The sequence below is a fragment of the Petaurus breviceps genome, unplaced genomic scaffold (genome assembly GCF_028583685.1).
Source record: "Petaurus breviceps papuanus isolate PSGF00001 unplaced genomic scaffold, PetGlider_PUasm1.0 689, whole genome shotgun sequence".
Lineage (NCBI taxonomy): Eukaryota > Metazoa > Chordata > Mammalia > Diprotodontia > Petauridae > Petaurus > Petaurus breviceps.
In genome coordinates this window covers 6,791,901-6,812,734 of record NW_027186458.1, presented here as the reverse complement: position 1 = coordinate 6,812,734, position 20,834 = coordinate 6,791,901, and the positions used below count along the sequence as shown (strand labels likewise).

The following is a 20,834-nucleotide window of genomic DNA, read 5'->3' as shown; positions in this document are numbered from 1 at the left end:
TCTGATATTCCTCGACAGGTATCCGTGAGCAGCACCAGAACTTAGAAGGAGAACAGTCAAAAGATAGAAACGGGCCCCAGATAAGAATGATTAGATGAGAGATGAGAATGGCCCACAGTAGCCTGTGCAAACGACATGGGGAAGGGGAGGCACTTAGAAGTTCTGGTCACCTCTAGCTAAACGAGAAGGAGGTCTCCAGGAGCACGCTGGGATTCTGTACTTGGCCCATAGCCACGTTACGTTTTGACCAGAGATTCAGAGGAAGGGATAGTAGGTGTGCTTATAAGATCTGCAGATGGCATGGACTTGAGTGGCATGATTTATTTTAAATGACAGAATAAAAATTCAGAAAAGGCCTTCTGACTCTTGCCTTCGACAATTTGTCAGTTTGCTTGGCAACTTGCCACCTAGGAGCCTTATCACCTTGTATTCAGAGCTACAGATTCCAAGAGTCAACAAATGTGCCAGGCAGAAGAATGGAGGAAGAACTTACCAGGCATGGGGCACACCCTGGGCAAAGGTGTGGAGACAGGAAATGAAATATTACACAACTGTAGCTTTAGTATCAGAATGAACCTCAGAACCCAGCTAGGCCATCACTCTCATTTCAAGGATACAGAAAAAGGCTCAGGATGATGAAGTAACTTGCTCAAAGTTACACAGGTAGTAAATGTCACAGCTGAGATTTGAACCCTGGTCCTCTGACTTGAGAGCCTGTGCTCCTTTCACTGTAGCACCAATAACAAGAGCGACAATTTGGTAGGAGTTTATAGTGTGTGATGGAGAGTAATGGCTAGTCAGGGGCAGCCAGGGGTACCATGGTGTATAGAGTACTGGACCTGAAGTCAAGAAGACCTGAGTTCAAATCTGGTCTCAGACACTTACTAGCTGTGTGACCCTGGGCAAGTCATTTAACTCCTACCGTGTTTCCCTGATAATAAGACCTATCCCGAAAATAAGCCCTGCCCTTACTTCGTAAGATTCCTCTAAAATAAGCCCTCCCCCGAAAATAAGCCTTATTGAGATTGCTACTGTAGTGAAGGTGATCCCCTGCGCTACATGCTACATTACGGTATCCTCTGTATGCACCGTCTCCCCCCCCCCCGTGAAATGCACGCCGCGCTCCGAGCTGCATCCAATCAGAGCTGCAGCAGTGAGTGCGTCATCCTGTTCTTCCCCAGTGATTTGCTTATTGAATAAAGGTACATTTTTTTGTTCACATTTACCTGTTTATTAAAATTGCTGTCAATGTTCATTAAAATAAGCCCTCCCCTGAAAATAAGCCCTCTGGTGTTTTTCTGTCCAAAAAAAAAATAATAAGACAGTGTCTTATTATCGGGGAAACACGGTATTTGCTTTAGTTCCTCATCTGTAAAATGGGGGCACACTGGAGAATGAAATGACCAACCACTCACGTATCTTTGTCAAGAAACCCCACGGATGATGTTGAGGGGGTCATGAAGAGCTAGGCACAACTGAACACAAAAATGGCTAGTCATTCTGGGAGAATAGGTGGGAGGCAGTCTCTGAAAGACTTCAGATTCCAAATAGAAGAGTTTTTATTTTATCCTTCAGGACACAGGGAGCCATAAGCTTCTTGAGGAGGGGAGTGATGCAATCAGACTGTTCTTTGAGGAGATCACTGGGGCAACTGTGGCAAGAGGGTCTCGAGGAAGTAAAAATATCTGGCATTTTTAGAAGTGACTTCCAGCGACAGAGAGTCAGAGGTCTTAGACTGGGAGTGATCAGAGTCCTTATTAATCCATTCCCCCATCTCACTCCTGCATTCTACAGATAAGGAAACTGAGGCCCAGAAAGCAAAGTGCTTTGGCCAAGGTCAGTCTTACTTAGTGGCCAAATCCAACCTAGAACCCATGCCTCCAGACTTTTCGTGGTGCCCTAAATTTAAGTGAAGAATATTAGTCACACTCAAATCATTCCCAGGAAATTTTTTTTTTCTCATGAATCCAAGATCTCTTATAGTGTCTATGATGAAGTCTGTAAGTGATGAGTAAACATTTAGATCTAGGAGGGAGCTCTAAGAGGTTAAAAATTCCAAACTGGAAAACAATGTTGGGGTCGAGAGCATCATGTGATGATGAGGCTATTTTTTACAAAGCAGTAAATTTCACCCTATTTGGACATAGCACATAAACACTGGTTTTGAAAGATTATGGAAATGTACATAGTGAGTATGTCTCAGGGTATAGATTATCCTTGATTTATAAACAATTGAACTGTAAATGTTTAAATGTACCATGTGCATGGTTATTTTCTCCTTCCATCTTCTAGGATACTACTGTGGAGAGGAGCCACACTGAAATGAACCGCCCATGTCGGTGAAGAGGGCTGTCTGCTCCAATCTCTCTTTCCCACCACTTCCTTTCTTCCCACCAATATACGTGCCATTTGCCTTACTTTGTGGTTTACAATGAACTTAGTTCTCTCTTAGGCAATCTCTTTCTCATATAAACACATAAAATCTGCGACTAATTCTATCTTCCCATCTCCTTTCTTTCAATTAAAAAAAAACACACATTTTGTGGATGCCTTTTGTTTTTATGTCATAGTCCTTTCCTATGCTGTAGCAGCTGCCCCCCAGCATCCCCAGGGTGGCTGCCAACACAGATTCTTAGATCTGCTTCTCTAAAGGAAAGCGATTCAAAATGGGTTAACAAGCTTGCTTTAATCAATCAAACATATATCGTTTACCTAGTTCAGGGGAAAAGGTCAGCACCCCGAACTTCAGAGTATACAGAGGTTACAAGCAAACAGAAACATTTCAAGACAGACCTCCAATGTCTGACCATTACATCCATACCTGGTCAGTTACCAGAGAGGGAAGCATCAACATCTGGGTTTTTCAAAGCTGGGGGGGGGGGCGGTTCTCAACAGCTGCCCAGTCTCATCTGGTCAAATCAGACAACACTTCTCAAAGCGAGCCCCAAAGCAAGACCTCACATCAGGGATTATATAGCCTTCTCCTGGGTCAGAGAATGTCACAACCCTCTTGACCCACTGCCCAATCACAAAGCACCAGGTGTGGTCATTCTCGGAAAAACAAGCCTCCCACCATTGGCTCCAGGTGCACTTGACCTAGGGGCAGGGAAGATCTTACACAATACAATCTTAGAAAGATGGCAATAACATAAATTTACATTCCCATTACACATGCCTTTTCAGAGTGAAGCATACTTTTGTCCACCTCCTTTCTAACTCCTCCTCAGTTATTTCAGAAAGAGTCTCCTTTTCTCTTCCTCTCTGACTCCTTCACTCCCCTCTTCTCTCTTTAATTCTCTTCTTTCTGCTCGTAAGGAAGCCACTTTGGCTACAGCAGAATCCATGATCTCTGAGTACAATGGTGGTACCTGCAGACCCATGGCATACATACCTACTACATCACATAACAGAAAGAATATGTCACAGGCAGTGACAGTGCTGGTCGCCTCTGGGAAGACAGAGCCGTCTGCTCCTTGTGAGCAGGAGTCACATAATGTATCATATCTGTATACTTAGTGCCTTGCTCAGGGTAGGGCTCATCTTAGACCTTTAATAAGTGCTTGTAGGAGTGAACTCTAATGGCGTCTAAGTCAAAAAAGGCACGAAAGCATTAAGAGGGAAGGGATAAGCATTTATAAAGTGCCTCCTCTATGTGACAGGAACTGCTGGCTAAGCATTTTACAAATATTATGTCATTTGATCATCACAACAACTCTGGGAAGTAACTGTGATCCAAATTTTACAGTTAAGGAAACTGAGGCAGAAGTTGAGACCTGCCCATGCTCACACAACTAGTGTCTGAGGCTGGATTTGAACTCGGGTCTTCCTGACTCCAGGCTCAGTGCTCTATCCACTGGGCCACCAACATCATACAATAACATTAAGTGTCCATCTATTTCATTTGCCATAAGATTTTACAGTATATGAACAATAATTTTCATTTCTATAGAACTTTTGTGCTTACCAAGCACTTGTCTTACAACAACCCAGCGAATCTGGTAGTTGTATTATCCCCATTTGACAAATAAGGAAACAGGCTCAGAGGAGTTAAAGGTCTTAAAGCCAGTACACTCTGGAGCCAGGCTTTGAGCCCGGATCTCCACACTCCAAGCACCTGCTTCTTTCTACTATAATATGAGTTAGTAAGACAGGGGAACCCACTATGTCTTGGTTCTGAAGGCGCTGACTCTTTCTCAGATTTGGTGCATTGGATTCTGAGAGGTCGTCAGCAGTGAGGACTGATGGACGGTCTATGTGGACACATGACCCAGCCGTGTACAGGGATAATCCAGGCCTGGGCCAGACAACCAAGCCTGAGAATGGGAGGGATTCAGACAATTAAGCGCCAGGATGATGGGAAGGAGCGTCACCTGGATTCCCTGAGCCACTTGCAGCTGGGTCTCTTTTGTGCTGTCCTATACCGTGTTTATTCAGCCAAGATGGGACATCTGAACCGACAGAAGCGAAAGAATGCTGAGAGAGGAATAAAATAAGACTCGTGGCATTACAGAGCTAGGATCTGGGCCAAGTCTCTTAACCATTCAGCCTCAGTTTCCTTGCCTGTAAAATGGGGATAATTTTGGCACCTTCCTCCCAGGGTTTTTGTGAAGATAAAAAATGAGATAATATTTGGAAAGTGCTTTGAAAATCCTCAATACCAAATAAATGATAATGATGATGTCTGGGGGTACCACTCCTTGTTCAAGCATCAAAAATTATGCCTACACCTCACCTTGGATTATTTTTCTGAATGTTTTGCAAATATGCTTTAATTGAGGTTTCCTCGGCAGAGACACTGGAGGGGTTTGCCATTTCCTTCTCCAGATCATCTTACAGATGAGGAAACTGAGGCAAACAGCATTAAGTGACTTGCCCAGGATCACACAGCTAGTATCTGAGGTCATATACAAACTCAGGAAAATGAGTCTTCCTGATTCCAGGCCCAGCACTCTATCAATTGCAGCTCTATAATGGCCCGTTTCCTCCCTACTGCCTTCAAAAATCCCCATCTCTCCCTCCATAATAGACCTCAGCTGGACCCTCATCCCGCCTCGTCTTATATCTTTTTCTCCTTCATAGCCAAACATGAGGGATCTATAGCTCCTCAGGCCTCTGTGATCTGGTTTACAACCTTAATCATTCAACTGACCCTGCGCTCTCCTGTCACCTATGATCTTTTCATGGACAAATCTTAAGGTCTTTTCTTGATTCATCAGAATTCCTGGGTGCTGCTGCCTGTGTGAATGTGGAGCACAATGGAAGTGTCCATTTTAATTAGTATCTGCACTCCTTTAAAATTTATTGCAAATCAATTGATACTGAATTTTATGTTCCATGAGATGTTTCATCACGCACCAATCTCTAGCCTGAATCCTTGGACTTGTCAGACATCAAAGCCACTTCCCAGGATTGTCTACCAAGCTGTGGGAGGTTGGAATCTGTGCTTATGGGAGGAGCAGCCAGCCCCAAGCCCAAACCATTACTCTTTGGGAAGTGTGAACACCCTGCTATGTTCTCTCTTCATTAGCATGGCAAAGAAAACAAAGCACCGTCACTCCTGCAGAGCAAGGTGCCCTGGGAGAGGACTTTATAACTCCTGTCATCTGCAAATGCAGCATGGATGACAAGAGATGGCTTGTAGCCCCATGCATGTCCCCAGGCTTCTGCGAAGGAAGTGAGAGGTTTTCTCTTTCTTATGTTCATAATGAATTTCTTCTTAAGCCTGAAGATCTATGAAGCGCTTTCTTCATTGTGATGCTGCAAGGAAGCATGGAGTAAAAATATCATTCCCATTGTACAGATCAGCAGGCTGAGGGCCAGAGAGATGCACTGATCTGCTGAAGGTCACACTCCTTGTCAGCTTAACTAGTTTTCAAAATTACAAAACAACAGTTTTTTTCCACTGGTCCAGCTCCTTCAGGGTGAAACTGAGGGCTCCTCTGTCTCTGAATATTCTCTGGTCTTCATCACTTGGGTTCAGAGAAAATCACAGATCTGTGCAGCTCAGCCCAACCAAACAAGCATGTATTAAGTCCTCATCATATGATCAGGGGGCTGTGGTAGGGGCTGGGAACATGAGGAGAAAATGCAGCCCTGGGCCCTCCAGGAGAGCTAAGCCTGTCCGCCATGAATCCCACCAACTAAGTCGACCTCCAAATATGAGAAAAAAGAGCCATGTTGGGATTGTTTTGTGAGAAAGCAGGCCAAGGTCTTCTTCCAAACAAACACAGCTGTTCTCTTTTGGTGCATCTATGGGGGGCTTTCTGGGAGCTGAGTAGCTGCTCAGCGCCCTGAATGGAAGGGCCTGAGGACTGAGTGCTAAAAGGGAATCCCAAGCCCAGTGTGCGCCACAAAGCTCTTGGACAAATCAGTTGTCAGGCACAGCAGGCCAGATCCGTGACTCTTGAATCAACAACTGTTAACGGTTCTTAAATAATAACTGACCAGTTGCATTTGATTTTCTATTTTTTTTTTTTTTGCCGACACAGCCTTCCAGGTGATGGGCATATTTCTAAAGGTCATCTATATATTTTCATTCTTGCAGCAGTTGTTAGAAAACTCTGGAACCACTTCAGCAAGGGAGTATGTGCAGCAACATTGGCACGAGAGACTTCTCCCCACATCGAGTCACAACTCAGGGGACTCTTTTCTTCGTCAGTTCATGTTGGTTTCCATGAGGATCACATTTCAGTGACTAAATAGAGGCCCTTTCTAAGAGGGACTTAGGTCACTGAAGTCACAGCGGATCGTAACGTCATCACTACCGTGGACAGATGCCGAAAGTGACCCCGACCCTAGACCTGGCCCCAGCACTGAAGAGAGAGAGCAGAGCAGCTCACACCTGGGAAATCAATTGTGCAGTATTTTTAATGACCCCAAGCTTTGAGCTGGAACAACGCCCTTCTTCATTTTTGGTTTTGTTTTCCTAACACTAACATTGACTCAGTGATCTTGTATGACTGCTGGTCCTCGGAGGGAACTTCTGTGTTAAGGAGATCCTCAGTCCATGCTCATGTGGTGGTGGGTGTCCCAGAGAAACTGAATGAAAATATTCATTGAGACCAAAATAACTTTTGGAGATATTGAGGAGGAAGTTTTCTTTGCAACCCAATCATTTGTAAACTTGGCTTCCTCAGAAAATGGCGGGCATCTTTGGATTCTAAAGATGGGTCAGAAGAGAGGCAGGACAAGTAACAGGGTGGGGATTAAACACTCCTTGATTATCCAGCATTAAGAACTAACTGATTGACATCTCCAGTCTTCCATTTCGCTGTCTGGCAGATGTTATCCACAAAAGCACTGTTCAAAACGAATTCTTTGGCAAAAAGTGCTTTCTTTGATGCTTTGGTAGATCAGAGACCCGCTGGTGTGGACATTCTTTCCACGAGGGCACATCACTCCCCCATTTTTAAATTCCCCTTTTCCGTTTATGATTCCTATCTGGGGATCTCCATAAAGCCCTAGAGGCCAGACCATAATCCTTTTGGTCACTTTCTGAGACCCAATGTAGGTCTATTTGCTATCCCTCCATTTAGATACACAGCCAATCTAGCTCCTTTTCCAGTAATAAATACCTTTGATGACATCTTTTATTTTTTACACAAAGTGATTGGCTGGACAGCAGGCAGGACTATTGCCACTGGGGACACCTTACCCCTGTTGTACAGAATCCATCCTGAATGGGTAAAACCACATATCATGGGGTTGGGGCAAGCTGGTGGCGTTCTCCCCTCTCCTCTTCCTCTTTCATCCCAGCTGTTTGACTGTTCACAGAGCTTGGATGAGATGGCAGTGAACAAGTCTATGCAAACTGGCTTAACCATTTGCCCTTCTGCCATCTCCTAAGTGCCCTCGGACCTGACCACCTGCTTCGCTTCTCATCTCATGATCTGCTACTCTCATGCTCTCTTACTCCACTACTCATATGAGCCTATTTCCCCACATAGGTCCCCTTATTTATTTAGCTGGGACTAATTGCTATACATTTTTAAATAAAGAATTCTAGGTTGAACTTCTGAATATTTAAAATTTCCAACCACGGTTTTAATTTGGTACTCTGCAGTAAAACAACAAATCTAGTGTCTCTTCCTCATATCATCCCACAAAATGTGAAGACAGCTATCTCTTCTCCTTAATTCTGCATTTGAATTTCCTCAATGGTAGCAAAGCTTCATCTTTGGAAGTTGGATTTAATTTTGTTATTGTTGGGGGTTTTTTTCTGGGGGGGGGGTGAAACAAAAAACAAATAAATAAAAAACATTCAGAGGCAAGTCTAACAAATAAAGAGAGTGGTCACATTGAGGGAATAAAGGTTTTTGTCAAAATAGAAATTCTAATTATAAAGTAATGAGACTGGTATTCTTGTGTGGCTTGAAACCTGGCCTTGAAGGCAATTTCAAAGAAGACGTTCCAAAAATATTTGAGCAATGTTATCATTGTTGGAACAAGATACTCCACATGGGTCAACATTCATTTGGATACAGACATTCTTCTACATCTGTTAAAAAAAACCAGTCACTTAAGAAAATCCCTCCCCCTGCTCCTCTGACAGGGTCATGGAGTGTGGAACACTGCCTTTAATGTCAGATTTTTTGATGTGCTGAGCAGTTTTACTGCATTTCTTTCCTCTTTTTTCTTTTTAAAAAATGCTCTGTTGTAAGGGATGGCTCCCTAGATAGCAAAGGACACGGGGAAATCCAGGTGTTGTTTAAAAAAAAGATATCAAAAATACATTTAAACAATCAGTCAAATGATTTATAGCTCACTGTGTGCAATTCATTTCTATATCCCCAATGAGGCATTAATTTGAATTTCAAAAGACTAACAATAATTTTTGATTTAAGGGTTTGTGACAATTCACAGGCAGCTATGATTTCCACTCATTTACAGCAGATAGACAAGAGCTCCCAGATCTCTCAACCTGAATTTATAAGATTAAAAAAAAAAAGGAACTATAGCTTTCCAACCAAAACTTAGTCCTCTGAAGGACAAAGAAATTCACCTCCTCCATTCAGATCTGTAAACATGAGTCGCAAAAATGACGGGCAAACTGCACCCCCCCCCCATAGTTGAATGCATCCTAGTTTTTTAATGCAAAATCCAAGAAAGGAGTCAGTAAAAGCCGGGGTCACAGATGTCTCTACACAGACAAGAGTAAGAAAAGACAAAGAAGAGATACTAATGGAAAGGAGGCAAATTCAAACGTGACACTGTCACTGACTTGATCATTGGGACGATGAAGCCAAGGTGGCTTTGAGGAAGAAACCGAATGAGCAGAGAATAGAGTCCGAAGGAGGGGGGCTGGTAAGAGAGGGGGCAGAGTGGCATTGTAGAGTAAGATGCTAGGGCCATGCAGGGAAACCCGGAACCCAAGGGAGGAGGCGGTGGGGAGATGGGCACCCAAGCGATGGCACAAGAGTACGCTCCTGGCCATCTGTGCAGGACAGTGCCCAGAGGGAGGGCTCAGGAAATACATCACAAGGCAGGTATTGGCTATCTGGAACGTCAGTCAACAAGCACCTACTATGTTCCAGCACTGTGCGAAGTGCTAGGGATAGAAAGGCGCTCCTGGTCTGCAGGAGGAGGAGACGACACGCCAAGAATCCAGAGCAAACAGGCTGCAGCCAGGACAGACCCGAGCTGGGTAGCAGAGGGAAGAAGCCGTGGCATGAGGGGCACGCAGAAGGCTTCCTGACAAGGCTCAGACTGACCATTCTCAGGGGTGGGAGAGAAGCCAGGGAAGCTGGAGGGAGAGAGAAGGAGGCAAAGGGGGCAGTGGCCAGTGAAATGCAGAGTAAGGGGACAGGCTGTCCTGAGAGCAGCCATGTCCCGGGACCACCGACTACGCGGAGGGGAGTGAGCCATAAGAAGAATGTCTGCTGGAGCTCCCCTGTGCCAACAGCAGGACGCTCGCTCAATTCTTGGCTTCTCTTCCCAATTCCATCATTCCAGAAGTAAAGAAATGAATGAAGGGAAGTGATAGAGGGGGTCAGATTATGACCTGCAAGAAGGATGAGGTCTGAGAACAGCCTTGTGCTTGGACCCATATACCTCTGATGGGGAACCGCCCCAACCGATCCCCATGGTGGCCGTCCCATTTGTAGATGCATTGCGTGTTCCACAACACTCCATGGCACAGGTATGGTGACGCCCTTTCTACATGGCATTTGTCCATATTCATCAGGGTTTGAACTCACAGATTACTAGAGCTACAAGGAACTTGGGAGATCACAGAATCATAGAATGATAGATTTCGGGTGGAGGGCACTTGAGGGGTCATCTTGCTGGTATCAAGCCCAACAGGCATATAAAGATCCCTGTGGGTGCATACTGACCCAGAAAACCACATATTAATATATTATCTCTGTTCGATTGGGTTTTATTTATTTTTGCTAAACAATTGTCAGTTATATTTCACTGCGGTTTGGGCAGCATTTTGGAGTTTTGTGGCCTGGGAGCAGGTGGCTGGACACCTCTAGTCTGGTCCACTTTTCTCATTTTACAGGGGAGGAACCGGAAGCCCAGAGATGTTGCTTGCCTTGCCTGAGGTCACAGAGAATGAATGGCACAGACAGAGTTTGGACCCAGATTCCCTAACTTCCAAGCCAGAGTTCTTTCCTGCGCCCTCCTGTCCTGGCCAATCCCCTTTCCAAGCTCACCTTGATCTGAACAGACAAAGAACAGACAAAGCTCTGCCTTGTGTCTCTGTGGCATCACTGAAATTCCCAGGATTCCTCTAAAGGGCTGCTCCAAAGGTCACTTCAACCTGGGGAATGTGTGAGCATCACTCCCCTAAAAGGGCATTTTCCTTTCCAGGCTTTTTGAGGAGCCTATGATGTCATGGCCATGTGTTTTTCTGAGGCTTCCCGACAAGAATGACCTAGGCTGGTTTTAAGATTCTACTGCACCTGTTGCCTGAAGTCTCTCCCATTGGACACTCCCCAAGATCTCAGATGGGTCACAGTAGGTGGTGTCCCTAAGGGCATACTTTGGAGCAGAGTTCTCAAGCCTCTTAACCCACAGCACTCCCGGGGCAGAACATAACTGGGGCATACTAAACAAAATAAATCAATAAAAATACAATGAAACATTAAAATAAAATACAAAGTTAAAATAAAATAAAATTCAAAGCTATTAAAATAAAACAAAATCAAATATTTTATTAGATAAAAATTAAATGTTTAATAAACGTATTAAATATAAAATAAAACAAATTATATTAAAATCAATTAAAATTTAAATATTAAAATAAAATTAAAATGAAAGCCAATACAAGTAACATTATATTTTAAAATAGTGCAGTAGGGATCCTTATGTATGGATTAGGGCGCCATTTTGATCTGAGTTTAAAATTCACTGGTTTAGAGGACTAGTCCCCAAAGTAGGGACTTTTCACTGACCTTGACTACATTGTCCTGGTGCATACTCAAGAATGTTTTACTGATAGGAGTGATGGTCCCCATTGCTTTAGAATCACAAAATGGCCCAAACAAAAATAGGGATTTCTCTTTATTTGTGAGAACAGAAACTATCAATCATTCTGGGCAGACTTGGATGGGGCCCCAAGAGATTCTCTAACACTGATACTTCAGGGTTTTTACCCTCTTTGAGCCCCCCAGCCCCTGTTAAGAGCTTTTGTTTATATAGATTATCTGTCAATATTTTCCTCAACTGAAATTAAAACATCTTAGTATTATTATAAAAACAGTTTCAACCTCACAGACCCACTGAAAAGCTGTCAGAGGATCCCAGGAGTCCAAGGACCACACTTGGAGAGCTGTTAATTGCGCATAACACCTTTCTCCAGGAAGACGAGGTGACTTCCCAAGGTCTCACAGATAACTAGTGGCTGGCCCAGGTCTGAGGCCCAGGCCTCTGGGGTACCACGCGGCTTCTCAATTAAGCAAAATCCCGGTTAGAAAGTTCTGCCAGCCCTTGGTTTCCTAAGAATCTACATAATATCCACACCACCTCTTCAGAAATAGCATCAAAGCAGAATCATCAATTTCCTAGCAAGAAAATCACAGAGATTTGATTTCCATTTATTTGAAACACGGCAACATGGGCCATTTCCCAACCTCCAGAAGCAGCTTGAAACTTAAACACCAGAAAAACAAAGCGATAAAAAATAACATCCCCAGGCCCCGGGACATTCATTCTAAGCCAGGGCTGGCCAGAAGCGGGTGCTGAGGCAGCTGAGCTACGTTTGTTTGGCAGAGCTGTTGCTAACACAAGGCTGAGTGAGAAGCTGGTGCTGTCCAACAGCCACCGATGTTATAGAAACTGCCCTAAACAAACCTCCCCAGCAGAGACCAAATCTGGAGGTCTTGGGAGGATGGTGAGACACGGGCACCTGGCCCCCAATGTTACAGAAGCAGTGGAATGTCCATAAATCAAAACGGGAGGTATTCAAGGAAGAAAGAAAGGGGGTGGTGGTCAGCTGTTCTTGTGCTAGAGAAAAAAAAAATGGGCAGAACGTGATATGAAGATTGTCCCTGTGAAGGATGAGAGATGACCTGTCACCTTCTTCTTGACCTTTTCTTTTAAAAATTTAGATAGTTTTCACCAGGGAAAGGTTTATCCTTACCAGCTGACAACTATTTTGAGTTAAATAATGAATAAAAATAATTGCTAACATTTCTCTAGCTCCTGGGTTTGCAAAAAGCTATATATGCAGAGTGCTGCTAAGCACTCTCTTGCTATCACACCATACACTGATGACCACACTCATACCGATTTGAGCTCAGGAAAAGCTTCAGGGGCCTGGACTTGGCTGAGAGGTCATACTGCCTCCCTCTTATTAATAGCCGCTTAAAGGTTGTGTCCTCACACTTCCTTCTCCCAAATCTGTCATAACTCCCTATTGTTCATCCTGGCATTCAAGGCCTTGCCCAGTCTGGCCACATCCAGCACTCCCAGACTCATTTGGTATTACTCTCCTCTGTCCACTTCATCTCCAGTCAAACATGACTACTGTCTGTTCCCACTACTGGGCCTTTGCTTAGGCTGTGTGCAGTGCCTGCCATGTCCTTCCTTTGCATCTTCCATGCATAGGGTTTCATGGGATTTAAAGCTGGCAGAGCCTTCAGACACTAGCTAGCTCAAGCTGTTCAGGTTAAAGACGAAGAAGAGATTCAGAAAGGCGAATGACTCCCCCAGTGCCCCAGGAGCAGTAAGTGAGAAGGCTTAGGACTTCCCTACCCCAGCCCTGTGGGACTGGAGCCCACCTCAACCATCACCTCCTCCTAAAGCCTTCCCTGCTTCCCCAAATGTTCACAGATGTCTTTCCTTCCATCAATCGCACACGACTTCATCCATATCCTTCTGACACCCATCTTTTCCCCATAGGGCAAACTGTAAAAAAAAAAAATCACCTTTTGCCTCAGTTTCCTACTCTGTCAAGTGAAAAGGATGATTAGATAGTCTCCAAGGCTCTTTCCTGGTTTGAAAGTTTATGTTTCTAACATGCACACTGTAGGCAAATTTGCTCTAAAACCCTCTTATTTCACTGACCTGGAAGGAAATCGAGGACATCTCAATGGACGATTAGTCTGGAAAGCATCCTAGGATCCTGTCATCTAGTCCAATTCCTTCAATTTATAGATGGGAAACTGAGGCCCAGGGAGCTGTGATGATACACATCCTCCTGACATAAGTACCTCTATTAGTATCCACGAAGAAACCAACGGGGGATGTACCCGTTGGGCACCTTCAGCAACGTGCAGATTACCCAATGGTTTTTTCCTCCTCCCCTATCTCCTCGACTCCAGCACATCAAAGCTCCCAGTCTTCAATCCCCTATGAGACATGATGGCACTGGGTCCACCCTTCAGGCACCATGGTTATCTGGGCCATCATCTCCCCTTACTAGAGCGCGAGCTCCGCGAGGGCAGGGAGCAGATCTGACGGAAGCTTGGCATGATCGTCAGTGGTCATCACGGTGCCCTTTACCTGGCAGGTGCTCCTTATAAAGGTATGCTGGATTGGATTGGAGGCTGAGTCTGAAACCCAGTGGGAAGAGAGGCAGATAAACAGATTGTAGCTACTGCCTTCATTGCTGCGGTATTATAACTGACACATGGGAATTCTGGGATAGCATGGGGGCAGGACAGAGCAACACAGATATTCCATTAGGACAAGCTTCCATGTCAAGCCACTTAACTGCTCTAAATACATGGTTTCAAAAAAAGAAATGAAAATGATTTGGGCAATTAAGGGTCTGTCTGCATGTGTCTCCAAATCTTGCTTTTAGGGGACATTTTGCTACTGAATAGAGTGATTTGGTTAAACAGTAAGATACCACATAGACATCAGAGCCCATTCACAAAGCAGGATGAGATGTAAGAACTAAGCCCAGCAAGTACATCAGAAGCATTATTAAATTGCCATATGCTTGTGTCCAATTCTCTTACCTCATTTGGAGGAATGGTGGCAAATGGCTTGATGATGGCAGCTAATGGTAGCTGCGACTGCTTGGCCATATCTGAAGTGGATGGGAAGCAGTATGTCGTACACCGGATATAACGAGGACTGGCATTCCCTGAAACATTCAAAAAGATACATTAAAAAAACGAGTGAAAAAAACATCCTCTAATATTCACGTTACTAGTAACAGCATGGACCTGGCCATCCACACAGGAAAAACCAGCTGGATGAGGAGTACACATTGTTGTGGCTGTTCACTTGTTTTCAGTCCCGTCTGACTTTCTGTGAGCCCATTTGACTTGGCAAAGACATGGCAGTGGTTTGTGATTTCCTTCTCCAACTCATTTGACAGCTGAGGAAACTGAGACAAACAGGATTAAGTGACCTACTCAGTCACACAGCTCATAAGTGTTTGAGGGCGGATTTGAACTCAGGAAAATAAATCTTCCTGACTCCGGGTCTGGCCCCACTCTCCACTTCCCAGGAGTGAATACTGCCATACTAAGGACTACAACAATGCAAACAGAATCACTGTGGAAACGTAACAAAATTCTGGTCAAATACAGCAATACTGATATTCGTTGCCAGAGTTAATGAATACATCCCTTCTTTCTGTTAATGATTAATAAACTGTTTCATGGAGAATATACTTTGTAAGAGGGTTTATCTGAATGCTGACTGGAAAATATCTGTTGTGTCAAAGGAAAATAAATGACTAATTTTAAAGGGCTGTATATTAGATAGAAGGCAGCTAAGCGGTACACTGGAAGCTTGTAGCTGGTAGCACTTGGCTTGGAACCAGGAAGACTCATCTCCATGAGTTCAAAGCCAGCCTGAGCCTCAGACACCTGCTAGCTGTGTGACCCTGGGCAAATCACTGAGACCTGTTTGCCTCAGTTTCTCATCTGTAAAGTGAGCTGGAGAAGGAAACGGCAAACTATTCCAGTACCTTTGCCAAGAAGACTCCAAATGGGGTCATGAAGAGTCAGACATGACTGAAACAAGTCAACAGCAGCAATATTAAAGAGATTATAACATTTGGTCAATGGTCAACCCATTGAGAGCCTATAAATTTGATTTAATTTGATTTGATTAAGTGTTTATTAAGTAATTACCACATGCCAGATGCCATACTAAGCACTGGGAAATCCAACACAAAAATGAAGCAATGCCTGTCTTCAAGAAGCTGCCATTCTACTGGCAGTGGGGAGGGGAAGACTATACCCCGAAAATATACAGATAAATGGGGGAATTGAGAAAGCCCTTCTGGAGGAGGCAGCACTTGAGCTGATTCCTGGAGAGCTTGTTGGACATGTGCCTGGGACACGTGCTGCAGATGGGCAGCACAGTGCTACATATGCTATGTAGCATGTATATTTATTCCTATATTCTGTATGCTCCTATATTATACACGGTGTAGAATACACAGCCCACAACCCATTATATACTTATATTACATTGACTGTAGATACCTTGCAGCTATAAATGCTCAGCATTATTATTACTCAGTTTTGCTGATTTTTCTCTTTTTCTTTTTAAAAATATTATTGATTATCTGGGATTGCTCCCTGGGGGAGGATGGGAGACGGATACTGGGGGAAAATTTGGGTGATGTAACAAAAACAAAAGCTATCAATAAAATTTATCATTTTTTTAAAAGAATGAATAAAGATGGGTTTGCAGGAAAGGATAAGGGAGGGGGTAACCAACATGAATTCAGTACAACAGATGGAGGAAAAGACATCCTTACAACATTTAACCCCAGAAGAAGATCACTGGCCCAACTGAAAGAAACAGAGGAGGCTGACATAAGCCCAGAAAGTGATCAATGACTCAGCCATGCATCTACACATCCAATGATCACAGGCTCACTGAAGTTTCAGAACAACCTTAAAGCTTACACTTTAGAAACTACTTTTGATTTTCTACATAAGAAAAAGAAAATCATCAAATACTACTTAAAAAAAAAAACCATGTTCCTACAAACCTTCTAATCAGAGTGACCATATTATATCTAATGGGGCCAAGCAGAAGAAAGCCAATCCCCCTTCCATGGGACAGTCCATTGTAATGGGAATGTAAATTTTTAAGATCTTCCCTGCCCCTAGACTAAAGTGCACCTGGAGCCTGGGGTGGGAGGCTTGTTTTTCAGTAGATACTTTTTGATTGGCCAGTGGGTCCAGAAGGTTGTTACATTCTCTCAGCCAGGAACAGGCTATATAAACCCTGATTTGAGGCTTTGTTTTGGGGCTCACTTTGAGAAGTGTTCTGTGATTTGATCAGATGAGACTCTGGGAAGCCATTGTTGAGAGCCCCCCGGCTTTGAAAAACCCAGATGTTGATTTGGTATGGATGTAATGGTAGGACAGTTTGGAAATCTGTCTACTTGATCTGTTTCTCTGTCTTGACAATTCTGTCTGTATACTCTGAAGTTTGGGGTGCTGACCTTTTTCCCCTGAACTAGGTAAACAATATATGTTTGACTGATTAAAGTAAGCTTGTTAACCCATTTTGAGTTGCTTTCCTTTATCAAAGCAGATCCAAGAACCTGTATTGGCAGCCACCCTGGGGACGCTGGGGTGCTTGCTGCTACATCCATCCAGTCCTTGACTATAGTTCTCCTGTGCCTCAAAGACTTTTTAGACCCCTCACTATCCCGGGCACTGTCCTCTAGTTGTGTTCCAGTGTGTCTGTGTGCTTCAAAAAATGTGCTACCTAGAACTATGCAAAACTCTAGATGTGGTCTGGGTAGGCCAGAGTGAGTTAGACTATCCCTGCCCCTGCATCCCCCCCCCCTATTCTTTTTTTTTTTAAGCAATCGGGGTTAACTCCCCCCTCCATTCTTGATACCCTAAATTCACATTTTCTTAATACAGTCCAAGGTAGCAAGAATTTCAAATAGCAAACCAGCAGTTTAAAGCTAGAAATGGCCTAAAAGGCTCATTCACTCCTCATTTTACAGGCCAAAACACAGAGGACCAGAGTAGTTCATTGAACTGCTTAAGGTCACACAGTGAATCTGTGGCAGGTTTGAGATAAAGAATGAAATTTTCTGACTCTAATCTATTAATTGTTATATTATACCATGTTTTCCATGACTAAGAAACTTACTTTGGAAATACAGAGGCAAAAACATATAAAATGAAAAAAAAAGAAATTTTAAATTAAGGAAGTAAGACTTGGAAAGTTTCCCTAAAATGACTGTTTTATTACATTCAGTTTTAGCTTAACACTGTTTGTCATAGGATAGAATTCCACACTGAGGATCCCAAAAGGTCTTTGTTCCTGATACAGCAGAAAGAAAGATGTTATTACAAGGTTGTTTTACTCATGAATTGGTCCCATAGTATAGACCGTAGTATGGGTCCAGGGTGTTCGCTTTTAGCAAGCTGTCCCAACTCTAAGAAGTTCAATAAAAATGACATTGAAAAGAAATACCTTGATCTTGGATTATACAGTCTGTAGTTACTAGAGGAGGAACCTGGCCTCTCATGTTGGTAGCATAGACTTGACCGCTTCTGGTCGATCTGTCATTCTCAATCACCTGAATCTGACAAATGAGAAACCACCAAAAAGTAAATATTCTCCTAGTTCCCTTTTTAAAGTTTCAGTAATTTAATTTATTGGATATATAGAAAAGAGTATGATCCAATGGTTAGAAAGCCAGTGGCCTCAGAACCAAGTTGAGTCTGTCATATGCTGTGTATCACTGCGTATCTGTGCCTGGCCAACTATTCAAGACTATAATTTGTAGAGAAGGTACATTCTTCATGCAGAGTCTCCTACACTTATGAAACAAGGTGAAAGCCGTCATAAGCAAAGCCTTAAAGAAAAATGCTAATTGGACTCAAGTCTAAAAAAATTACTGGAAGAATCAGAGAGATAAGAGTGGTAGAAGAAAAACTTGGAAAAGAAATAAGAGTAATGCAAGAAAATTATGAAAAGAAAATTAACTTGATAAAAGAGGCACAAAAAATACTGAAGAAGATAATACATTAAAGCAGAAATGGCCAAATGGAAAAAGAGGTACAAAAGCTCACTGAAGAAAATAAGTCTTTAAAAATTAGAATTGAGCAAGTGGAAGCTAATGACATCATGTGATATTAAGAAATGATAAAATAGAGTTAAAAGAATGGAAATACAGAAGAAAATATGAAATATCTCTTTGGAAAAACAACTGACCTGGAAAACAGGTACAGGTAAGATAATTTAAGAATTAGTGGACTAGGGGCGGCCAGGTAGCACAGTGAGTGGGAGTGCCAGCTCCAGTGTTGAGAAGACCTGGGGATCGAGTCGAGGCTCAGACACTTGGCACCCACCCAGAAACACCTGGCCGTGTAACCTTGAGCAAGTTACTTGACCCCAATTGCTTAGGGGCGGCCAGGAGGCTCAGCGAGTAAGAGCACTGGCTCCAGTGTCGGGATGACCTGGGGATCAAGTCTGGGCTCAGAAACTTAGCACCACACCCAGAAATAACTGGCCATGTAACCTTGAGCAAGTTACTTAACCCCGATTACTTAAAAAAAAAAAAGAATTAATGGACTACCTGAAAGCCAACAAAAAATCTGGACATGAGAGTTCAAGAAATATAAAGAAAAATTGCCTCAATATCTTAGAGCCAGAGGATATAAAACAAAAATTGGAAGAATCCACCAATCACTTCCTGAAAGAGATCCCCAAATGAAAACCCTTAGGAATATATTAGCCAAATTCCAGAGCTCCCAGGTCAAAGAGAAAATATTACAAGGATTCAGAAAGAAACCATTGAAATACCATGGAGACATAGTCAGGATCACACAAGATTTAGCAGCTTCCATGTTAAAGGAGCAGAGGGCTTAGAAGGTGATATTCTGGAAGGCAAAGGAGCTAAAATTACAAACAAGAATAACCTGCCCAACAAACTTGAGTCTTCAGGGGGGAAATTTATTAAAACAGAGAATTCAAGAATTCCTGATGAAAAGACAAGAGCTGAATAGAAAATCTGACATTCAAACATAAGATTCAAGAAAAGTATAAACAGGGAAATATAAAAGAATAATCATAAGGAACTCAATAAAGTTGAACTGTTTACATTCCTATATGAAAAGGTGACACACTAACTCCCAAGAACTTTATCATTATTAGGGCAGTAAAAAGGAGTCTACACGGACAGAGCACATGAATGTGAGTCGATTATGGTGGGATGATTTCCAAAAAAAAAAGGAGTGAGAAAGAGGAATGCACTGAGAGAAGGGGGAGAGGAGAGGTAGAATGGGGTAAATGTTCTCATATAGAAGTACAAGAAAGAGCTTTTCTAGCAGAGGAGGAAATGGGGGGTAGTAGACAATTCTTCAACCTCACTCTCATCAGAATTGGTTCAATGAAGGAAGAATACACACACACACACAGAAGGAGAGAGAGAGAGAGAGAGAGAGAGAGAGAGAGAGAGAGAGAGAGAGATGGGGGGAGATGATAAAAGTGAGGGTGGATTAAGGGAGGCAGTAGTCAGAATCAAAATGGATTTCTGAGGAGGGACAGGATAAAAAGAGAGAGAGAAAAGGATAAACAGAAGAAAATAGGATACAGCAAAATATACAGCAATCATAAATGAGAATGGGATAAGTTTGCCCATAAAATGGAAGTGGATGGCATAATGGATTAGACGCCAGAATCCAACAATAATATTTGTTTATAAGAGACCCACTTGAAACAGAAATGTACACAAAACGTTCAAATAAAGGGTTGAAGCAGAATCTATCGTGCTTCAGCTGAAGTAAAAAAAGGCAGGGTAGCAATTATGATTACAAACAAAGCAAAAGCAAAATAAAAGACGCAATTAAGAGACAATCAGGGAAACTACAATTTGTTTAGAGATACCAGAGACAATGAAGCAATATAAAAAAATTTTACATCAAATTTCTCTGATAAAGGCCTCATTTCTCAAACATACAGGGAACTGAGTCAAATTTATCAAAATAAAATCCATTTCTCAATTGACAAATGGCCAAAGGATATAAACAGGAAGTTTTCAGAAAAAGAAATCAAAGCTATCTAGAGTCATATGAAAAAATGCTCTAAATCACTATGAGAAATGAATATTAAAACAACTCTGAAGTACCACCTCACACCTATCAGAAATGACAAATACTGGAGAAGATGAAGCAAAATAGGAGCAGTAATAAATTGTTGGTAGAGTTGTGAATTGCTCCAACTTGGAACTATACCCAAAGGCCTATAAAACTGTGTATACTCTTTGGCCCAAAAAATACTACTACCAGGTCATTATCTCAAAGAAAAAGGAAAAGGACTATGTTACAAAAATATTCATAGCAGCTTTTCTTGTGATGGCAAAGAATTAGAAATTGAGGCCATGCCCATCAGTTGGAGAATGACTGAATATGCTGTGGCATATGACTTTTTTTTTTTTTTTT

At 42.7% G+C, this 20,834-nt stretch overlaps 1 protein-coding gene across 2 annotated transcripts in view; it reads right to left on the bottom strand.

Moving 5' to 3' along the window:
* The window catches only part of SEC24D (SEC24 homolog D, COPII coat complex component), a 101,941-nt gene that overhangs the window by 50,431 nt on the left and 30,676 nt on the right, over positions 1–20,834 (bottom strand). For both annotated transcript variants that reach the window (XM_069104901.1, XM_069104902.1), the window contains exons 6-7: positions 17,863–17,974; positions 14,412–14,539 (exon numbers count right to left, since the gene is read on the bottom strand). In XM_069104901.1, the coding sequence (XP_068961002.1) occupies positions 14,412–14,539; positions 17,863–17,974 (240 nt within the window). The remainder of the gene's footprint in view (positions 1–14,411; positions 14,540–17,862; positions 17,975–20,834) is intronic.